This window comes from Artemia franciscana, chromosome 7, assembly GCF_032884065.1.
Source record: "Artemia franciscana chromosome 7, ASM3288406v1, whole genome shotgun sequence".
Lineage (NCBI taxonomy): Eukaryota > Metazoa > Arthropoda > Branchiopoda > Anostraca > Artemiidae > Artemia > Artemia franciscana.
The window spans coordinates 52,529,502-52,549,963 of record NC_088869.1 but is presented as its reverse complement, the minus strand read 5'-3'; the positions used below and the strand labels follow the sequence as shown (position 1 = coordinate 52,549,963).

The window sequence follows — 20,462 nt, the reverse complement described above, 5'->3', positions numbered from 1 at the left end:
CCGGAAATGAGGGTCATTTTCGTTAATAAGTTTAAAGAATAGATAATACGTACTTTTCAGTAATTGGTTATTGAAGGGTGGTATCATCGTATTTAAATATTGCAAAAACTGTAAATGAAGAGGAGAGTTAAATTGTACATAAGAGTATACTTTGAGACTCAAAAACTTGGGATTTTGAGCGTTTTTGAAGTGGAGAAAACCTTATAACAAATCTCTGTGATAGAAGATTCTTATTCCCGCTTTTTTCATTTGAATGACTGAATATCAAACAATTGGCTCTGTGGAAAATGTTGTTTCGTTCCAGTGTCTAATGCTATAATGAAGGAAAGGTCAAAAGGGTTTAAGTTGCTTTTTATGGTTGAAGAATCATATTTTACCAAAAATTGTTGTTTTGTTTATTTTTATTTTTTTTGGCAATCCAGCTTGGACTAAAAGAAAAACTAAACGTTCTAGGATGAGGTGGGAAGATGACATGAAAATATATAAGGATAGTGTGACTCGGGCGTACCAATGTCAAACAACACAAAAAACGTAGCAGGGATGGGCTAACCCAAACGTATCCAAGCCAGTGACGCTGGATGACGCTTGAGATTTTCTTGATGTTGAAAATAAGGTTGGCGGATATCGTCGTTCAAAGTCTGATCTAATGTCCGGAAGCATAAGATTGAACGAACGCAACGGTGGATAAAAATCAGCAGAGGACTGGGAGCTTTTTTGGCGGGCCACGATTCAACCCCACCAAAATAGGACTCCCTGACTATCAACTTATATAAACTTTACTTTGTTTGCAAGTTAATTTCACCACGGACGCAGAGATGTTTATGAAGTTGAACTAAATTGCTTGAGCTCTGAATATTTTTCTGTTGACATCTGGATCACCTTCTCCCTTCGAATCCCAGACAAATGAAACTGACAACCCTTTCAAGTGGACAACCATTAATGGTTAGTTAATAATCTGTAGTGATGTTTAAATGAAGAACTTTTGTTTTCTTCATGTTCAATCGTAGGACAAAGTAGGCTGAGAAATGTACTTCTTTGTCAAGCACTTGCTGGGCCAAGCTTGGTTCCGGTGCAAGAACTGTTACGTCGTCTGTGCATTCAAGATCCCTTAAATTAACATTTCTACCAACTACTATTGCTTCAAATCCCCATAGGATATGGTGGGGGATCCGGTCGATGTACTAATTAAAGAAAACTACTAAGAGTATATAGCCTTGTTTTACCCTCCTCCCACACTCCAAATCGAACAATGATGACTCTTCCCCATAGACTCTAACTTTTAACTAAGCTTCCAAGCTCCATTTGAGGAGCTTCCAAGTAAATTTGTCATAAAATTCCTGATAGATGGAAACAACATTTACCCCTAAGCAATTTCCACGTAAGGGGCTGTTAATTCTTAAGCTTTACCGAGAGGGTCACCTATTTTGGATGACCTGAAATGCATATAAATTCAACTAATAGATAAAGAAAGATCGGGAATATCGTATTTGGTAATGCTAAAATTACAATAGATTACCTGAGCGCTTATTGTGGTTGATTGGAACAGTAATATTTAAAACGATAAGTTGTTATTTCGTTGGAGACACTGGTCTAACCCAGGGGTGAGCTAAGACGTATATAATTTTCCAGAAAGATAGCGAGAAGGTTTGTCCAATTAAATAAGTTATCATTTTGCGTAGTATTATTTACCTATACATCAACACATCCAAAGCTAAATTCAGAAGCGTAAAATTTCTACAAGATTCTCTTTAAAGGGTGGAAAGAATTTCAACTCGGAACTTATCCAGAAATTCCTAGTTTGTATTCTTTTTTTAGAGAAAGGTTCCAAAATCCGTCTAGGTTTTCTCAACAATCATATAGAATATATTGAAAAAAAAATCAAAATAAAAATATCTCCACCTGTAAGAAAAACCTTACGAGACTCCAATACGCTTTGATGTAACACAAAATCAGAGATGGTTAAGCAAATACAAATGTTAAAATTTAACTAATTAGGTATGGAATAACATACAAGCAATTTTTCAGAATAGAAGTAATAAGACTTTTTTGCACAAATCTTTGTTGACAGACTTAAACTAAACATTTCTCTAAAGATGATTAATATTGTTTTGAATAAGCAGAACAAATCATACTGTGTGGCAACCGGAATTATAACTCGGAAATCCGGGGGAACTACAGACACTAATTGAGGAACCCCTAAGTTCTAAGTAAATATGTCATAACTCTTTTTGATACATGGAGACAAGCAGTCTCCTAGAATAGAGCTTAACCCTCCTGTCTTCTCTATTTGGACTAGGCCTTCTGTTGATTTACACCTTGCTGTCAAAAATATTGACGAGTCCATGTCCAATGTCAATCATAGTAAAAACTACAGGTGGAATGTTTGAACTGGGATGGTAATTATCGTTTTTAGAATGACTTGAGGTGTTGATCACCCTATTAGGGTCTGTCAACATCTTTTGGCTTAGGCTAATAGTTGGTCTCTTGGGTACTTTTTCATATCATCTATCAAAGATTTTTCAAATCTAAGTTGGCAACTAAAATAATTCTAATATTCTGTACATTTTCAGTTATATTCCAACGAATTAGTTCAGCAAAAAAGTCCGTCAAATTATAGTTGGCACCCCCCTTTTTTTTACAATATGTAGGACCGATCATTAAGGTGCATTAAGGGAACTTCAGATAAATAAATTAGTAGCCTTTACGAAATTAAACAAATAACGAGAAAATTGTTTAATGCCTAGGCCTACGCCTAGCCCCCCCTTTAGCCCCCCTGCTTTGTTTGCCATCACGATTGCTTATAAGAGCCTTACAGAACCATTTAGAAACACATATTTTTCTACGTTTCTTCGTAGAAACTACGAAAAAAAAACTTGTGTTGTAAGTCCAGCTGTAAATAATTTTGCATATTTATTTTGATGGTTCAACGTGGCAACACTGATTAAGACGTGGCACTACACTATAAACTTCGAAATTTTGAAACAATCAAAACAAAATCTTAGAAAACCGTGGTTTTAAGGTATGAATTAACATGAGATCGATCCAGGAAGGGGGGTTAACAATTGATTTCATTCTGATAATATTGGGACTTTAATGCTTTATTCTGGGAAGGAGCAAGAACAAATTTGCTTGTCTTGAAAATTATTTTCTTTTATTTGGAGTTCCTCGTGTATAGTGGCTTGAAATTGCACTTTTCTAAGAATTGGTCTAGGAAAGAAATTTTTTCTAGACACCCCCCCCCTTTAGCTTTAACTTCTTACGTATACATTTAGGAAAATTGATTGACGACGAAGGCATTATGATGAATGCTTCCCAAATTCTATTATTACACGCCTTCTTTTTAGGCTTATATGGGTATGAAATCCATTTAAAAATTTGAACAAAGAGCTAGGCCTGTGGGTCATTTTCTAAGATTCAGGTCTCAATACACGTTTAACAGTTTGATGAAAGAACAATTAAAGTATTGTTATCATAGCTATGAACTTGAATTTCCCATTTTCAATATCAGATTACTTCCTTGCTATACCCGCATACACAGGGTTTTATTTCCAATATAAGGGGTGTTGGTAAACAAAAGAAACATCTTAAAGGAAATTTGAAGTCGCTAGAAATTCTTGAGAATTCTGAAAAACAAAAGTGAGAATTCGGTAGTCCTAGGTAGAAACTATTCTGTAGGCCTAGGTAATAAGTATTATGTTTCTGGAAATAGTACACAGATTTTCCGAGGGAGTAAAAGACAGGAAACAATATTTGAAAGCAGTGGCGCCATTTCAGAAAACCTTAGGGGGGGCCAAAAATCGATTTTGGGCCCCCATCCAGCCTTAAAAATTTTAAAATTTTCGAACATGCCTTTAGGTACCGTACTACCTTTGGGGTTCATATTTTGCAGCTTATTTAGGGACCAAAAACAGTACCAAAATAGAACATTTACTGTATAAATCAGAAACTTACGTACAGTTACTTCAGCAATGGATATCTCCTTTGCTTCATTTTTGCGAAGTCGTCGACAAGCTTCTCAAAATTGAGCTCCTTCACTGCAGCTTTCTCAGAGAATATAAGCAGCAAATGCGAAAGTCGCTCGTTTTCCATCGTTGTCCGGAGGTAGTCCTTCACAAAGGTCAACACAGAGAAAAAACGTTCATTTGAGCACGTTGTGAGCGGGAGTGTGAGGACTACCCTGACGACCTTAAGAAGCTCAGAATAAGCTTCTTTCAATCCTCCGAGTTGTTCGAAGACATCTAAAGCATTTGCCGGTTTCTGTGGAAGCTGCGACACAAATGCACGAGCTATTAAAGCTTGACACTTCAGCTGCATAGTATCGATTCCCGCCTGATCGAAGTATGTCGCGATCACAAAAAGTAAATCTGAGTCCATAAAATCTGTGGATTTGGGGTTAAGGCAACGTGTGGCTTCTAGCACTGGCAGTTGGACAGAAAAACGCTCTTCAAACTCATTTAACACTCTGTCCAAAACCTCGTAGAACTCTCTCCGCATTTTGTCTTCCGTTGTTGTGCTTTCGGAGTCAATGTTGTGCTTTCCAATTGTTGTTGTCGTCAAATAGTCTCTTAGTCTTCCGGATATCTTCTGAACTCGTTTTGATTTAACAGGTATGGCTGAAGAGAGAGCACTTGTTTCCGACAGATCAGCTCCGACATTAATGGCCATCTCTTTAGACTTGCCGTATAGGACACGAAAATACTCGTCATCACGCATTTTCCTCAGTTCGTTCTTTGTTGCACTGATCAAAGTGCAAGCTTCTGAGATGACCAGATCTGCTGCCTGTAGTTGTTCAGAAAGAGGGTTTATCACTGCAAGAACTTCGTGAATGACATGCAAACTGAATATGAAGGGAAACGACTCTAGCTGGTTCTTAAGGCCCGTAGCTTCTGCCGCTGCCTCCCTGTCAGAAGATTCTTGAACTACTGACAGAACTGCGAGTATGCAGTCATATCTAACCAGGATCTTAGCCACTGATCTATACCAGTAAGACCAACGTGTCACTACTGTCCTTTCAAGCGTTAGCACAGGCACATTGGCAGTTTTCTGGGCTTCGACGAACAACTGGTATCGAGTGTTGCTGTTGGAGACGAAACTGTAAACTGTTTGCAAAACTGAAAATACTGATGAAATTCTTTGTATTTTCTGCATACAATCGCCAATGACAAGGTTAAGTCTATGGGAATGACAGTGTGTGTACACCGCTTGTGGTGCTTTTTCCCGGAGACGGGCCTGTACTCCTGAAAAGTGTCCGCTCATTACACTGGCCCCGTCATAGCACTGTCCAACACACTTTGACCAGTCAAGGCCGATACCCTTTATTTCGTTGTAAATGAAGTCGGCCAAACTCTCAGCGTCAACCTTGCGCATGTGGTAGCAACCTATGGCCCTTTCTTTGATTTTCAGGTCATGAACATAGCGCACTAAGATCGCGAGTTGTTCCTTTTTCGAGAGGTCTTTTGTCTCGTCAACAAGAACGGCAAAATATTTTGCTTCTCTGACTTCTTTCGCGATAGAACTTTTGATTTCATTTCCTATGACCTCAATGTAGTCGTTTTGGTACTCGTGTGACATGTAATGGCCATAGGCCTTACGAGAGTTTTTCATCAAGTCAGGGTTGATTTCTGTTAAAAGATGTACTGTCTCTACGAAATTCCCTTGATTGGCACTAGACTCCCCTTCATCATGGCCACGAAACGCAAGACCTTGCCGTCCAAGTAATGCTGTAGTTTTTAGTAGAGCTTTTACGTACTGTCTATTCTCTAGTATTTCTTTTTCGCGTTCTTTGGAGAGGCATGACGCAACAGATTCGGCCGCCTCCGTCTCAATAGCTTTAAACTGAGTCAAAGAAATGGTACATGCTTTGTGTCGGTCGCTGTTTTCGTGCTGCCGTATCAGTTCAGAAATGTCTTTCCACTTTCTAAATCCTATATCAATGAATGCTCTAGCTCCATACCTTTCGCCTGATCTTAGCGAGGATCCACTGAAATGTCGGCAATTGAAACAGAACACCGAGTCCTGTTCTTTCGAATATTCGAGCCATGGGTATTTCAAGAAATAGGAGCTGTTAAATTTTCGTTTGCGATTCCCGATGGTAGTGGCGGGATAGTCAGTCAAAACTGGTTGGCAGGGGTTATCATACGGGTTCACGGACAAATCGGTGCTGATCGTTCTGGAAGCCATTTCCTCCGTTTGTGGTTCGCGCAGGTTTGTCTCCTCAGAAATGAGTCTCACGTCCAGGGTCTGCTCGTTTCTCGGTAAAACCTCGGTTGCCGATGGGTTGTCCCTTGACGTCCCAGCATCACTATCCTACAGAGTAATCAAGTTTTAATTAAAAACAAATTAAAAGTGATGTCCCAGTTACTTCTTTTACCAGGACGTGAATTGTACATAATTAACATAGAAAACAACACAAAATTTAGAGCAAGCAACAACAAAAAACATAATCAATTCAACTACGAAGCTATAATCAATTAGTTCGTGGTAACGAACTTCAAGTAAAAAAGCGACACGGCTCAATAGTAACCGAAACTCTAAAACACGGAATTTTGATACCTATAGATGCATCAAAAGAATCAGATTTGTACGCTAATTTCAAATATATAAGTTGTATCAAATTTAGTTTTACCCATCAAAAGTTACGAGCCTGAGAAAATTTGTCTTATGTCCGAAAAAAGGGGAAAACACCCCCCCCCTGAAAGTAATATAACCTTAACAAAAATATCACCATTTAATTCAGCGCATCACTGAACTTTACTGCAGGAGTTTCAAGCTCCTATCTGCTAAAATGACGAATTTTGGATTTTCTTGCCAGAAGAAAGATCAAGGACGCGTGTTATTTTTTTTCCATGGGTGATCGTATTGACCCAGTTGTCCTAGAATATCGCAAGAGGGCTCATTCAAAGGTAAATTAAAAGTTCTAGTGCCCTTTTTCAAATGAAAAAAATTTGGAGAGCAACTAGGCCCCATCCCACCCTCTTTTTACCCTAAGTCACCTGATCAAAATTTTGAAACAGCCATTTTGTTTAATATATTTAAAAATTTAATAAATATGTCTTTAAAGATGCCTTAATTGTCCAAAGTCTCTGGGGGAAGGTGTTCAATTTGTGGACTTTGCCCTTTTTTATAAATAGTTTTTTTTATAAATAGTATAGGTAATTGCGAAGTATACAAACATTTTCAGTTTTTTTCTGGTGGGGGGGCAGCTCGAGCAGAGGAGGTTATGTAGGAGGATCTTTCCATGGAGAAACTTTTCATAGGGGAGCTGAATTTTCGATCAAGGGGGCACTGGATTTCCAAGCATTATTAAAAAAAGAATAAGAAATTAAATGAAAAAAAAGTTTCTTCAACTCAAAGTAAGGAGCAGGATTGAAACTTAAAACGAAAAGAAATTATTACATATGAGAAGGTTCACCCTTTCGTCAATACCTCGCTCTTTACGCTAATTTTTTTTTTTAGTACAAAATTCCTATACAAAATTTCTTTATATATCTTGCTTTCTATTTACTGGCTCAATTTCACGCTTGGAAGTGTTAAGGGTAATTGTCCCAGTAAATTTTAACCAGGATTGTATTGTTCAGAGGATGTTTCCAAGGGGGATTTCTCCGTGGAGGTGAAGCCAGACTTCCTGGCTTTATTTAAAAAATGATCAGAAATTAAATAGAAAAACAGTTTTTCAACTGAAATTAAGGAGCATTATTAAAACTTAAAAATAACAAGAATTATTACATATACGAGGGGGGTTGCCTCCTCCTCAACACTGCGCTCTTTATCCTAAAGTTTAAATTTTGTCCCAATTCTTTAAAAATGACTCCTCAAACACAAAGGGCGTTTTATTAAAACAGTAAGTAACTTTTTTACAAATGCTGAAAAACTTTAGCATGAAGAGCGGGGTGTAGAGGAGGGGGAAGACCCCCTCCTCTATGGGGGCACTGTGGGGGACTTGGGGTGGATCCGGATTTCTGGCAATTCCGCGAGATCGGTACTTCCTGACGCAATAGGACAAAATTTAAAATATGGTAGATTTACTTACAGTCGGTTTGAAAAACGAAGCCAATCGTCGTTGCATCTTTATTTCTTCTTCTTTCCTTTGGGCTTTTATTTTCCTTTTTTTTGCACCACTCGCACCGGATGAACTCATGTTTCAATAATCCGATTTGAACTTGAACACAACTTAACACTGTTTCACGGTTCTTTATTTGATGAAGGGTAACGAGAAACTAAATACAAACCCTGGTCTGGATACCCAATTTCCAGATTGTTTTTCCAGAAATTTCCAGATGTTAGCCTACACATAAATGTGCCGACTGACGGGATTCATTAATCACTGGAGAGACTTCAATGTCACAGAAGCACCCGAGCCCAGGAAGGACTTTACTTTACAAACCCCTGCCAAAAGGGTGACCATAAATTAATTAGAGAGAACGGCAAAAACAGGATACTTTCTTGAAATGCAATAATCGTCGAGTATCTTGAATTTGCTATTTAGTAATAATTCACAGTAGAAATACGGTAAAAAAAAAAAGAGAAAAAAGTAGAACAAGGACGAATAAACAAAGAATTACGTGGTTGAAATTGGGCCCCTCCAGAAATCAGGGGGGGGCCATGGCCCCCCCCTGCCCCCCCCAAATGGCGCCACTGTTTGAAAGACCAACACTCTTTGTAATAATTTGCTTTTGAAATATTGGTTCAGAGTTTCAATGAAAATTCTTAATATTGGCTGCGTTATATTTAATCGGATTTAGGTCAATTGGACCACAATTACTACTAACAAGTCATCGCAACACCGTGCCATTTGAGGTAACCATAGATTTGAGGCTTCTCTTTCACACTAATTTATTGGAACCTTCCCTTTTTGTTCCCTCTTATGAAGCTCAATTTATTACGGATCCTTTCCTATGACCCTTGCATATCCCTCTGAGGATTTCCTGATCCCGTTTGGCCTCACGTGGATGGCCAAAAGGTACAATCCTGAGCAATATGCCTTCCTTCATCCTTAAAAGGCGACATAGCCATCTTAACCTTTCTTTCAATTTTGCCCAAGACAGTGGAATTGAAATACATATTTTGAAGAGCTTATTGTTTGACATGATGTTGTGCAGACGGCCACCTACCACTATCATTAGATAGTTTCCTTCTGGAAAACATCTGGCGTAGACAGATAGACCTTGTGGCCCAGTGATTCACGGCAAAGGGCTATAAAGTGAAGCAGATCCTTATCAAAGTCTCCACTCATAGGGACTATGTAAGAAACATCCATCACTCTTGCTCTCCATCAGTGCTTCCATCTTCCTACAAGAGCTGAAAAACTACCCCACCCTAAGGTATACTGCTTACTTTCATCGCTATTTAACCCAGTTTAAAATAAATATTAACAACTCGAGGCTTCCTTCCTTTGCCGGTAAAACTCCGAGAGACGTTGAGGATGTGACTTCACGCTACCATGTCTGAATCTCCTGGTCTTCTGTGAAAATTAAATAAAAAAAAAACTAATTTTTTTAGCTGAAAGTAAGGAGCGACATTAAAACTTAAAACGAACAGAAATTACTCCGTATATGAAATGAGTTGTCCCCTCCGCAATCCCTTGCTCTTTACGCTAAAGCTTTTAATTGTTTTAAAAAGTAGAATTGTGGCAAAGAGTCAAACTTTAGCGTAAAGAGCGAGGGATTGCGGAGGGGACAACTCATTTCATAGACGGAGTAATTTCTGTTCGTTTTAAGTTTTAATGTCGCTCCTTACTTTCAGCTAAAAAAATTAGTTTTTTTTATTTAATTTCTGAACGTTTTTGAATTAATGCATGTTTGGTTTTGGCTCTCCGCACATAAATTATTAATATGAAATTTGTATATTAATTCTTTTTTTGGCTAAATGGCTTTCTCTTAGTTTTGATCAGACGATTTTGAGAAATAAGGGGTGGAGAAGGAGGCCTAGTTGCATTCCAATTTTTCGGTTACTTAAAAAGGCAACTTGAACTTTTAATTTTTAACGAACGTTTTTATTAGTAAAAAATATACGTAACTTAAGAATTAACTTACGTAACAAACTTTCATAATCTTATATTTTTATTATGTATACGAGGGGGTTTGTACCCTCGTTAATACCTTGCACTTTACACTAAATCGTAAGTTTTGTCCCAATTCTTTAAGAATGATCCCTGAATCAGAAAGGCCATAGAATAAATAGTTGAAATTACTAAAAATGCTTTAGCCTAAAGAGCGAGGTATTTATCTCGTCCAAAATACCTCGCTCTTTATGCTAAAGTATTTTTAGAACCCCTCATATGCGTAATAATCTCTGTTCGTTTTAAGTTTAATGCTACTTCTTTCTTTCGTTTGAAAAAACGTTTTCATGTTTATTTTTCATTGTTTTCTTATAGTAATGCTAGAGAATCCTGCGCCCTTGTCATTGAATTTTTCTTCCCCCATGACAGATTCCTCCAAGGAGAGATCCTCCAGCATAGCCCCCTCTCCTCAGCCCCACCCCCAAACAAAATAAAATCCCCCTGAAGACGTCTGTACACTTCCCAATAACCATTACTTTATGTAAACACTGGTCAAAGTTTGTAACTTGCAGCCCCTCCCCCAGGGATTGTGGGGGAGTAAGTCATCCCCAAAGACATAGTTATTATGGTTTTCGACTATGCTGAACAAAATGGCTATCTCAAAATTTTGATTCGTTGACTTTGGGAAAAAAATGAGCGTGGGAGGGGGCCTAGATGCCCTCCGATTTTTTGGTCACTTAAAAAGGGAAGTAGAACTTTTCATTTCCGTTAGAATGAGCCCTCTTGCGACATTCTAGGACCACTTGGTCGATACGATGATCACTGGAAAAAAAAAAAAAAAAAAAAAAAAAAAAAAAAAATAAAATAAAATAAACACGCACCCGTGATTTGTCTTCTGGCAAAAATACAAAATTCCACATTTTTGTAGATAGGAGCTTGAAACTTCTACAATAGGGTTCTCTGATACGCTGAATCTGATGGTGTCATTTTCGTTAAGATCCTACGACTTTTAGGGGGTGTTTCCCCCTATTTTCCTAAATAAGGCAAATTTTTTCAGGCCCATAACTTTTGATAGGTAAGACTAAACTTGATGAAACTTATATATTTAAAATAAGCATTAAAATACGATTCTTTTGATGTAGCTACTGATATCAAAATTCAATTTTTTAGAGTTTTGGTTACTATTGAGCCGGGTCGCTCCTTACTACAGTTCGTTACCACGAACTGTTTGATCAAAATAGATAAAAAAAAGTTCTTTCAATGAAAATTTTCCAAACAGGTATTTTTACACATCTAAAGGGGCACAGCCCCCCTCCCATTGATGCCACTAGCTACTAAAGACTTCGTATCTCTCATTAGGCTATTCGCTACACAGACGTGAATCTTATGTTAGTAAGTTTATGTTTTGATTTAGTGCAAAGGAATGATATTTTGTGAAAACTAGGAGAAGTCAAATTATTTGCATTTGACCAAAATTATTCATTCTGACCAAATGGCACTTTGTCAAACTGCTCTTGTCTTCAGTAAAAGTCAGAAGAAGATAAATATTTATACACATTTGCCTAAATTATGGTTTGCGGTGTTGTACATCCGTAGCGTAAGATGCCAGTTAAACCAAGCACATATTCAGGTCAATTCCAACGTAAAAGCGAAATAATATGCTCGTTGGGAGCAGGCCCGTACCCAGGAAGGTGTCTTTGACCTCTGTACCCCAAATAAATTTTTGAAGTCTTTAAGATTGTGACCATAGTTTCTTACGTATTCCCATTCGGTTCACCGATGTTTGGTACTTTCTAGATCCATGCCTTCCCCCTCCCTCAGAAATAAAATCCTACGTGCGAGTCCAATTGGAATTTTTAATCTTTCTTAATGGGTTTCCGCATACCTAAGTTATGATTCCACAAGTAGCATATATGTAGAGTAAGAAGTCAAGCACACTAATCAAATATGCAGATAGACTATAATAAAAAAATAGAACAATATAAAGATGAAATTCATGTCTGTACGGAGGAAAGGGTCCTTAAGCTTTATACCCCCTGAAATCCTAAGGTCTTAACAATTTCGCCCCCGCTTCCTTAAATATTTTCATTTATTCACCCATTCTTACCATGTAGAAATTTAAGGTCCACTCCCCCCTCCTCTGTTAATCAATATGCCTCATCCAATAGACATTAGTAACAATAAAAGACGAGTCAGAAACATTAGTCTGAGCCGCAATATGCAAAAGCGAGCAGTCTCTTAAATTACGAAGATCAAATTTTAAGAGCAGCTACAAACACAAATTATTCTAATACTGTGATTCTCCTGTCAAAAAATGGTTTGCATTCTTCAAAGTAACTCTAATAGTGAGTTTAGCTTAACTAGAAAAATAGCCACATAGCCTATAAAAAAATCTACTTGGTCTTGAAAAACGGCACTCCTTATGTTTCTATTCTAAGTAGAAAAAAAAATGTTTAGCTAACCGTTCTCCCTTCTTAATTATAGATTCACTTAAATCCTTATTTTATTGCTTAACATTAAATTTTATGGCATTAGATATTTTTAAAAATAATTTGAGCCTTTGTTGCTTGAGCTTCGACTTAATTTGACCATACCAATAACAAGTCGTTTAAAAGTTTGCATAATTCTGATTCCAACAGTTCATTATTACAACACGGCTGGAGTAATTTAAAAAGTGGGGCGGGAAATTTTTTGTCCAATGGGTATTTATGAGCAAGCCTTGTAAACAAACACCAGTTGGTCTAATCCGCCTCACCATATTTTACTTAGACCTTAGAGTAATTAGGAGTTGCCATTTTTTTCCAAAATCTGACTTATCTCCTTTTCTAAAATCTCTAAATAGTGGTGATTTTGAGCTTCTATGTCAGAATTATATTTTTTCTATCTTAAAGGCTAGAGAATAAATCTTCCTCGTAAAAACAACTGATCATCAACAGCAATGAAAAGCATATTTTTAAGTTTCTTCGCTCGCTTTGAAATTTTTTGCTTCAGTTATGCTGAAATTTCCTAATTCCCACCTTTGAAATTACCGAAGCCAAATGTAAAAAACGACATTTCTCCTGGCCTTTTTCAGAGGCTGAGAGACTGCTCTAACCGTGTTTCCGGAGTCGCCTTTAACCTCTATTGAATAAAAGCTAGTCTTAATAAAATTAAAAGGAACGTTACATACCAGGATTAGCTTCACCTCCATTTCTTAGCTGATCCAAGCCAAACATAGACACGGGAGGTGCACTAGATGAAGGTACACTATTTTGATGTGCAGCTGCAGCTGCATGATGTAAAAATGCACTATGTCCAAAATACATGCCCCTAGCAGCTGAACTTATTGGGTCTGTCATAGCTGCTAGTTGGGCTTGAGAAATACTCCCAAGTCCATAAGCTGTTAAAGCATTAAGCGCATGTTGGTGGTGCAATGCTGCACTTCGCGGACTGGCCGTGCTTTGTTGGGCATGGGGTGACTCTGTGTTTTGAGATACTTCTTGGGAGCTAGCTAGGCCTAAAAGCTCTTGAATGGCAAAAGGTGATCGTTGAGGGAGACTAGAGTGAGAACCAAAGCCCATTCCTGGAAGACCAACTCCATGTAAACCCCCCATTCCTAATAAACTTGGGGCAGCAACATGGATTGTACCGCGTTCTGGAGGCTGAAGGAGATTCATTGCCTGAAATACAGAAAAAAGTTGAATTTAAAGGGAATTATTACCGAATTCTATTTTTGATGGAAAATTCAAACGCTACTATTTAATGAAATCGATTTTGTGAGACTTGGTTTTGAATTGGTGTTTTGGCCAAGAACTTTCTTCAGTATAAAAAGGGGTCCCGAAGATGTTTTTTTTTTTCAAGTATAACCCTGAATTCCAAAAATATTTTGATCGAAATCAAATATTTTATTTGAATTCAATGTAAAAATATTTAGAAGCACATGTTATCAGTCGATATTTTAATCTGGCTCGGATACCACAGATTAATTGTCATGGCCAAATGTTTCTACTACTAATTTTCTTTTCTTTTCAAATTTAATTATTTTATTCTACTGGATACATATTGAATAAGAAACAGACACAAACAAAATAAATAAGAGAGATTTTTTTTTTATTTGCCCTAAAAAAAAAGAAGTACAATACAGAAAGACTTTAAAGACACATGGAAGAGACTCTTTTTTAAGTTCCAAAATTCCTCCACTATGAAGTCCTCTTTGTTGTTATTCTCACAAGTATTCTTTATACTAAGTTAAAAAGCAATTTCAGTAATATACACTGATATTCTGTATTCCCCCCTCCCTTTCCCAAGCAACAACTAAATATATACATTTTGTATTAATCAATTTCTGGAATTCTAATGATTTCTGGAAACTGATACATTGAAATTCAGCTACATTTGAATATTTTTCAGCGTAATTAGGCAATCAGGCGGGAAACTTAGAGAAAATGTTGTTTTTAGAAAGGAAAGTGCTATATTTTTCTGGCTATTACACGAAATCTACCTTCTTTATATACAGGGGCGTAATTTGATATGGGGCAGGAGGGTAACAACCCCTTCCCGGACCTAGGTCTCCCCTCCCCCTACCCCAATCCCCCCCCGACTGACCCCAAGTTGCCCTTCCCCAGCTTAAATTCAGTTTCTTTCAAAAACCCTGTCAAAACTAAGATAAGCCTGCATAATTCAAGCATCTACAGAAATGGGTCAGTTTTCTTTAATATATTTTTAACTTTTTTGTCATTACATAGCTCATTTTTCTCTTTCCACTATCATTTTCAATTGATATGGGAAAATTGGCTCCAACTTTGCCCCCCTCCCTCCCAGTATTTTGACGAAAATACGCCCCTGTTCATATGTCGTTGATCTTAGAGGTCAGAGGGCAAATGCCGAGACCAACTCTTTCCTCTTCAGTATCCATGATAGTCACACTTGGTAGGCACAAAAACTTAGATTTGTTTTTGAATGGAGGGTAACACTTAAGATTCAAAATTGATATATACAAAATAAATATAAAGCGATATAAAAATACACAAATTCAAACCCATTTCAAGATTCTGGGAAGGGAGGGTAAGCCCAAGGCTATGTAATCATTAGATATCTTCAAATCAGCAAGTTACGACCTATAAGACTAACTTGGATATATGATATACTTTTTATCATATGGCTAATTTTAATAGAAGTAATGTTTGAGCCCATTTCTCACTGATATAAGAAATTTTTTAGTTTAAGAAAATATTTTGTTTGTCGCGAATCCTGAATGGAAACAATATTTTCCAATCCCGACGGGATAATTTACCGACGGGAAATCATAGACATAGGAAGCAGAACCCAGAAGCTTTGTGTACATTGAACAGTACTGCCATTGAATATTTAATGGTGAGGCAGTAGTTAAAATCTGTTTTGCAAATTATCAGTGACTTTAAGAGTCTTCGTCGAAATTGATTAGAAACTTAAATCAATAACTGGAGTAGCGAACGACCATGCGTCATAGTAAGAAGGCAAAGAAATCTGACCATAACTGGCTCTATGGGGCAACCTAGTAAAGAAGGAACTCTAGCCCATAGCCTTTAACAAAGGACTTTGAGCAGACATGTGCACAAGAGGGAGTTTAGGCTCTTGCCCTCTCCCATGTATGGGGATTTGTATAATTATTGCTTATTTCTCTTTTTTTGCATAGCTTGTGTGTCTTCAGGGGTCTCCTGATATATTCCCCCCCGACCCAAAAATTTGTTTGTGTATACTCTTTAATTGGATATTTATAGTTGGAAGTTGACCATGGGAAGCCTGGCCATTTTTTTTATCTTGCAAAACTAAATATTTCGTTTATGAGCTGCAATAAGAGCCGTATTCACGATTGAAATAAATAAGCCGAGATTTAAAAAAAATAAAAATATAGAATGGAATAACACATAGTAGCTAAGAGATGGCAATACAAAAACTCAAAAAAAGAAAACAGAAAAAAACTTTGATCGAAACTCCCCTGCTTTCAAAAATTGTTTATACCAGATACTGTGTTTGTAAGTCTTTACCAGATGGGAGAACCGTACAATCAGTGGCACAAAGTATACCATGCGAGACACGAAGAAGTGCCACTTTGCAGGAGTGTGCCACAGATGGCAGAACAAGCAATGCTCTGAACTGCACATCAGTCTGCACAAAGTGGGTCACCTCTTACTTCAGATAAAACTGCAGCAATTAATACGTAGCTCTGCGTTGTTGCACAAGTCGAACACTGCTAGAAATGTAGCTTACTAGATATTTAAAGCGTTGGTGTCCAGCCAGGAGTGCACACACTCTGCAAACACAGTCCGGAGATCATATTAGAAAGGAATCGTGCACTACTACCACATATAGTAGTCAGGGGCGAAATTTGTTATATAGCAGGGGGAGGGACAACTACCCCTCCCGGACCTCGGCATGTTTGTCTCTCCAGACTCCAGTTTGCTCCCTGGTTGAAATTTAGTTTCTTTAAAATTTTGTCAAAACTAAGACAAGCATGCATAATTCGAGCATCCACAGAAGCGGGTCAGTTTTTTTAATACACCTTTAGCTTCATGGCTCATATTTCAGTTTTCGCATCAGTTCACTTGATTTGCGAAACTCAGTTCCAGCTTTGTCCCTCGCCTCCCCAGGAATTTTGAAAAAATTACGCCACTGATAGCAGTTACTTAGAAAAATGCTTTTTAACTTATTCTAAACTTAACAAAGGACTGGGTTATAAGACAAAAAAAATGGTACAGAGAAGGTAAATACATCTCGCCGTGACATTCAATAACGTCAACAGAGGGGGGGGGGGATATTAGGGCTTATTTACCCTCCTAAACTTTTCTAAAACATCTTTCTTGGGGAATTTTTTCATTGTAAATTACTTTTTATTTTTTGGTATTTTTCTAAATCAGATTGAAAAAATGGCAAATCCTCTCCTTATCCAATTTTTTGTAAATTGAAGCCACTGCTTCCATGATTTCCTCTTGCAATGTATGGTTTTTTTTTCTTGTTTTTATTTCTGCACTTTTCACCGAATTAGACTGAGCTTCAATAATAATCTGTGCTAAAGAATGTTTTTTACGGAGTATGATTAGAAGATGGTACATTAAAATTGGTAGCAATATCATCTTTCGGTGGCAAATTTCCCAGCTGCTAGGTGAAGTCTACTGTGCGCATGTCTACGTGTCCATGCATACTACCTGCCATAGCAACTAGCATACCATACAACACTACCATATCAACTAGCATACTGCCTGCATGTGTGAGGCGTTATAATATTAAAAACTATTTTCAAATCTAAGAACAAAGAAATTATAGTATTGGTGGAGCTAATTTTTTTTTAGGTTTCACTAACTCTTGGTGGAACTAAAAGTAAGTTTGACTAAGCGCTGGTGGAACTTGAAGTATTTGTGCAAAAGTGAGTTTTCTTTAAAAACTTTTAAAAACTCAGGTTCTTTTTAAGCTCTTTTTTTGGTCTTTTTAAAGTATTTTTTTAAAAGCCCTATCTTTATTTAAGCTCTTCAAAAAAATCAATTTCTTTTTAAGCCCTTTTTATTCGCCTTTTTTAAAGTATTTGCACAGCCTTAGTCTTATGATCGAGCCACAGCTCAAATGTAGCAACTCAAAGGCCATTACTCAATTTCTTTTTACTATATATAAACAAATATTTACAACCCCAAAGGAATATTTACTTCTTTTGATTGGTTTGAGCAAAGACGTATCCAGGAGGGATTAGGGGGTTCGACCATCCCCCCAAACTGTTTGCCTGACTCGTAAAAACGTAATAGAAATGGATATAAAATTTGTCTATGTGTTTTAATAAGTTTTTTGTGTAACGGGGGGGGGGGGAAGGGCACCAAAAAAATTTTTGTGTTAACCCCCCTCCCCCGAAAAAAATCCTGAACATGGTCCTGGGTTTAAACCGTCTTTTTCTGTAATATTGGGTTTTAATGTTAGAAGTTTCACTTGTTGCAAAATACGCTATGTTCTTATTCCTCACTCGACAACCAATCAAAAATTTGAGTTTTTGATATCAAATCTGCTTCCCACGTCTATGGTGCTCTAAGAAAACAATAATATGAAAAAATATTTTTAATCTGTTTCATAACAGTAATTCGTTCCCAGTCCTTTATTCTTTAACTTACTTGAATGATTTCAAACAGTTCATGGTAACGAACTGTAAGTAAGGAGCGACTCGGCTCAATTGTCTCTGAAAGTCTAAAAAACAGAATTTTAATACCAATAGATATATAAAAAGAATTGTCTTTTTATGCTGATTTCAAATATAAAAATTTCATTAATTAGTCTTACCCATCAAAGGTTATGAGCCTGAGACAATTTTCCTGAATTTTAATAAAGGGAAAAAAACCTTAAAATTCAAGTGATCTTAATGAAAATCCCACCATCAGATTCAGCGTATCAGAGAACCCTACTATAAAGATTTCAAGCCCCTATCTGAAACAATGTGGAATTTTATATTTTTGCTAGAAGGGAGATCACGGATGCGTTTTTATTTGTTTGTTTGTTTTTCGTTGTTTTTTTTCCCATGGGGTGATCGTGTCGACCCGATAGTCCTAGAATATTGGGAGAGAGCTCATTCGAAAGGAAATTAAAAGCTCTAGTGCTCTTTTTAAGTGACTAAAAAATTGGATGGCAACTAGGCCCTCTCCCCAGCCCCTTTTTTCCAAAAAATCGTTCGATCCAAGTTTTGAAATAGCCATATTTTTCATCATAGTTGAAAGGCCAAATAACTATGCCTTTGGGTACAACATAACCCCCCACAGCCCCACGGGAACGGTCTTTAAGTTATAAAATTTGCCAATTGTTTTTGCACAGTATTTGTTATTGGGAGGTATGCATACAATTTTGGGTGGGGGGACGAAATTTCTGATGGGGGTCTTCCCACGGGGAATTTTTCCATAGGGAGAGAAATTTCCTTGGAGAGAACTTGTCAGGGGAAATTACACAATGGTGAAATTAGTCACAATTCTTACAGAAAATTACTTTTATATTTCTTGCTTTCTCTTTCCGTCTCAATTTTACGCGCAGTGGTGAAGAGTAATTGTCCGGGGTAAATTGTAACCGGGATCGGATTGTCTAGAAGATATTCCCGTTGGGAGGGGGTTTCTCCGTGGAGGTGGGGCCAGATTTGCTGGCATTAAATAAAAAACGACCAGAAGTTAAATAAAAAACAAGTTTTATCAACTGAAAGTAGGGAACAACATAAAACTTAAAACAAAAAGAAATTGTTATGTATCTAAAGGGGTTACCCCCTCTTCAACACCTCGCTCTTTACGCTAAAGTTCGAATTTTGCTCCGATTCTCTAGGAATGACTCCTGAAACACAAGGGCCGTTTAATTAGAACGATAAGATATTTTTTAGAAATACTAAAAACTTTAGCGTAAAGAGCGAGGCGTTGAGGAGGGGGCAATTTTCTTTATATACGTAATAGTTTCTCTTTGTTTTAAGTTTTAATGTTGTTCCTTACTTTCAGTTCGAGAAAGTTGTTTTTCAGTTGAAAAAAGTTATATTAAAAAGGTATGACTTCTTGCAGGCACATACACCAACCCATCCGTGAAATCTCGATATTTTGTGATTTTTCTTTACCCGCTCCGTAAATTTAGAACTTATGTTTTATTTTTGACCCACCCTCCTTTATAAGACTAGATATTGTAAACAGTCTTATATTGTGCATGGACATTTACACTAAAGTCTTATATTGTTAATGGTAAATTCAGAAAATGTTTGTCTCCCACCCTTTGAAGGATTGGCTTGCACTAAAAAATGGTTAAAATTGCTTGCCCCTCCATATAACAAACTTATAGTAATATTATTGACGATATAAAAATTGTAAATAATATATTGAAATTACTCACCGTATCAGTATCTCTAACCTGATCCACCTTGCAGTGACACTACTTAAAGATCTTTGAGACTCTGAAGTGTAACTTGATCTGTTAAATTTCGACAGGAAGCGTTCAAGCAGGTTTCAATTTCGGACTTGCTCAGGAGATGCAGTCTGTTTATTCGGGGACAGTTTTAGTGGCTTACTTTTCCGGAATGATAATAGCCCCGCCCAGAAATTAGCTATATCCACTTATTTAATTGACTGTCTATTTCTCACTTTCTTCTTTTTTGCACAGAAGAACAAAACTAATCCAACTCTGTCACGACCTATGAGCAACAATTTCAAAATAGAAATAATTTAGGAAATTAGTGGGTGATCCCACTATTTTCATGTGTTCTTCATTTTTCAAATTAACCACTAAATTGGGAGCCAACTATTCGCCTGTTTATTAAAAAGGAGGAGCTTACAGATTTTGACCAATCCAAATATACCAAAATATAACAGCAACCAATAGACGTACTAGAAGGCGGGATTCGTACTGCTTTTCTTTTCGCCATCTTGTCACTTTAATGGGAATTAAAAAAGAGAGAAACAAAGAACAGATGAATATGGGGTCTGAGTCAAACTCATCTTTATGATTGATAGAGGTTGAG

General features: G+C 37.1%; 2 protein-coding genes across 2 annotated transcripts in view; both read right to left on the bottom strand.

Annotated features, from left to right (window-relative positions):
• Nucleotides 1-20,118, bottom strand: part of LOC136029449 (visual system homeobox 2-like) — a 94,920-nt gene extending 74,802 nt beyond the window's left edge. Inside the window, exons 1-2 of the mRNA XM_065707861.1 lie at nucleotides 19,838-20,118; nucleotides 13,167-13,656 (exon numbers count right to left, since the gene is read on the bottom strand). Of these exons, the coding sequence (XP_065563933.1) occupies nucleotides 13,167-13,653 (487 nt within the window). The 5' untranslated portion in view covers nucleotides 13,654-13,656; nucleotides 19,838-20,118. The remainder of the gene's footprint in view (nucleotides 1-13,166; nucleotides 13,657-19,837) is intronic.
• On the bottom strand, nucleotides 3,798-8,599 carry LOC136029448 (zinc finger MYM-type protein 1-like). The gene is made up of 2 exons (XM_065707860.1): nucleotides 8,030-8,599; nucleotides 3,798-6,306 (listed from the first exon to the last, which is right to left on the bottom strand). Exons 1-2 carry the CDS (start codon nucleotides 8,135-8,137, stop codon nucleotides 3,958-3,960), a joined length of 2,457 nt encoding a protein of 818 aa, XP_065563932.1. The 5' UTR covers nucleotides 8,138-8,599; the 3' UTR covers nucleotides 3,798-3,957.
• Nucleotides 20,119-20,462: the final 344 nt, after the last annotated feature.

Coding starts and splice junctions, on each gene's coding strand:
- LOC136029448 (XM_065707860.1), bottom strand. CDS start 8,137: ATGAGTTCATCCGGTGCGAGTGGTGCAAAAAAAAGGAAAATAAAAGCC. Junction 6,307..8,029: donor CTTCGTTTTTCAAACCGACT/GTAAGTAAATCT, acceptor ATTACTCTGTAG/GATAGTGATGCTGGGACGTC.